The 1,054-nt window shown below is 36.2% G+C and overlaps 1 protein-coding gene across 1 annotated transcript; it reads right to left on the bottom strand.

The window, feature by feature from the left end:
• Positions 1-13: 13 nt before the first annotated feature.
• Positions 14-1,041, bottom strand: LOC116381002 (cartilage intermediate layer protein 1-like). Its single transcript, XM_031842798.1, has 3 exons — positions 895-1,041; positions 643-690; positions 14-326 (listed from the first exon to the last, which is right to left on the bottom strand). The coding sequence occupies exons 1-3, from the start codon at positions 938-940 to the stop codon at positions 142-144; spliced, it is 279 nt and encodes a 92-aa protein (XP_031698658.1). The 5' UTR covers positions 941-1,041; the 3' UTR covers positions 14-141.
• Positions 1,042-1,054: the final 13 nt, after the last annotated feature.

Here is a 1,054-nt window from a genome sequence, read left to right as displayed (position 1 = left end):
TGTGTAAATATGTTTGGTCTCACAAACACATCATATAGCAACATTAAATCATCACATTCAGTAGAACACAATATGAATCATTGCATTCAACACATTGACATTATATATACTCGATCAGAACTATATATACTCGGTCAGAACTTACCTATAAATCACATCCCCTGTTTGAGCTACAGTGAGCCCAGTTAGAGTTTGGACCTGAATAGCTAGTGGGTTTGGGCAGATCTTTCCTGGGTTCGCCATGTGAAGATGGAAGAGAGTTTCCCAGTCCCCAGTTCCACTGGGGTCATCTCTATCAAACCACTCTGTCCAGCAAGATGAACTGACTGGTTTTGGAATTTAGACAAATTACCAACAAGACATTTGACATCTATATATATAATATAATATATATAATATCAATAATTGCACATGTTGTGATCGGTCAAAATTAAAAGATAGATACCCAGACAGATGAAATAAATGTAAAAAACTAAAATGTGGAATCTCCTTATGAATATTGTTGGTATAGTAGCAAGGCCACAGAGAATGGAGTTATACAAAAAACAACAACAGTGAATGAGCTTTCTATACCAGGTGAACCAATGAATGGTTTTGTCTGTACTTTAAATATCAGGATTGCCACTGAAAATAATCTCTTACCTCGGTGCGCTTGAGGCAAGTTGATAGGAGTCGGCTCCTTTTCCATTTCTGTTAAAGGTAATTTAGGAAAAATAGAGTTTACTGTGAATATTGCTGATTATAGAGTAGTCAAAATGTATACATTTGATTTTGACCATTGCAGTTATTGAGATGATTCTTCCGAAGAAGAATCCGGCCAAAATGGCAACACTTAACTATAAAAGACAACAAGAGGGTTACAATCACAGAATATGGCAGACTGCAATCTCTTACCTTCGGTCACTGGAGTCAAGAGGTTAGGAGTCTGCTGTTCTTCCATTGTTGCTAAATCTAATTTAGGAAAAATAGAGTTGACTGTGACTGTGTATTTTTCTGATGATAGAGTAGTCAAAATGGGTACATTTGATCTTGACCATTGCAGTTATTGAGATGA

This window comes from Anarrhichthys ocellatus, unplaced genomic scaffold (assembly GCF_004355925.1).
Source record: "Anarrhichthys ocellatus isolate YVR2014 unplaced genomic scaffold, GSC_Weel_1.0 scaffold10577, whole genome shotgun sequence".
NCBI lineage: Eukaryota > Metazoa > Chordata > Actinopteri > Perciformes > Anarhichadidae > Anarrhichthys > Anarrhichthys ocellatus.
This window is presented reverse-complemented; position numbering and strand designations above follow the sequence as displayed.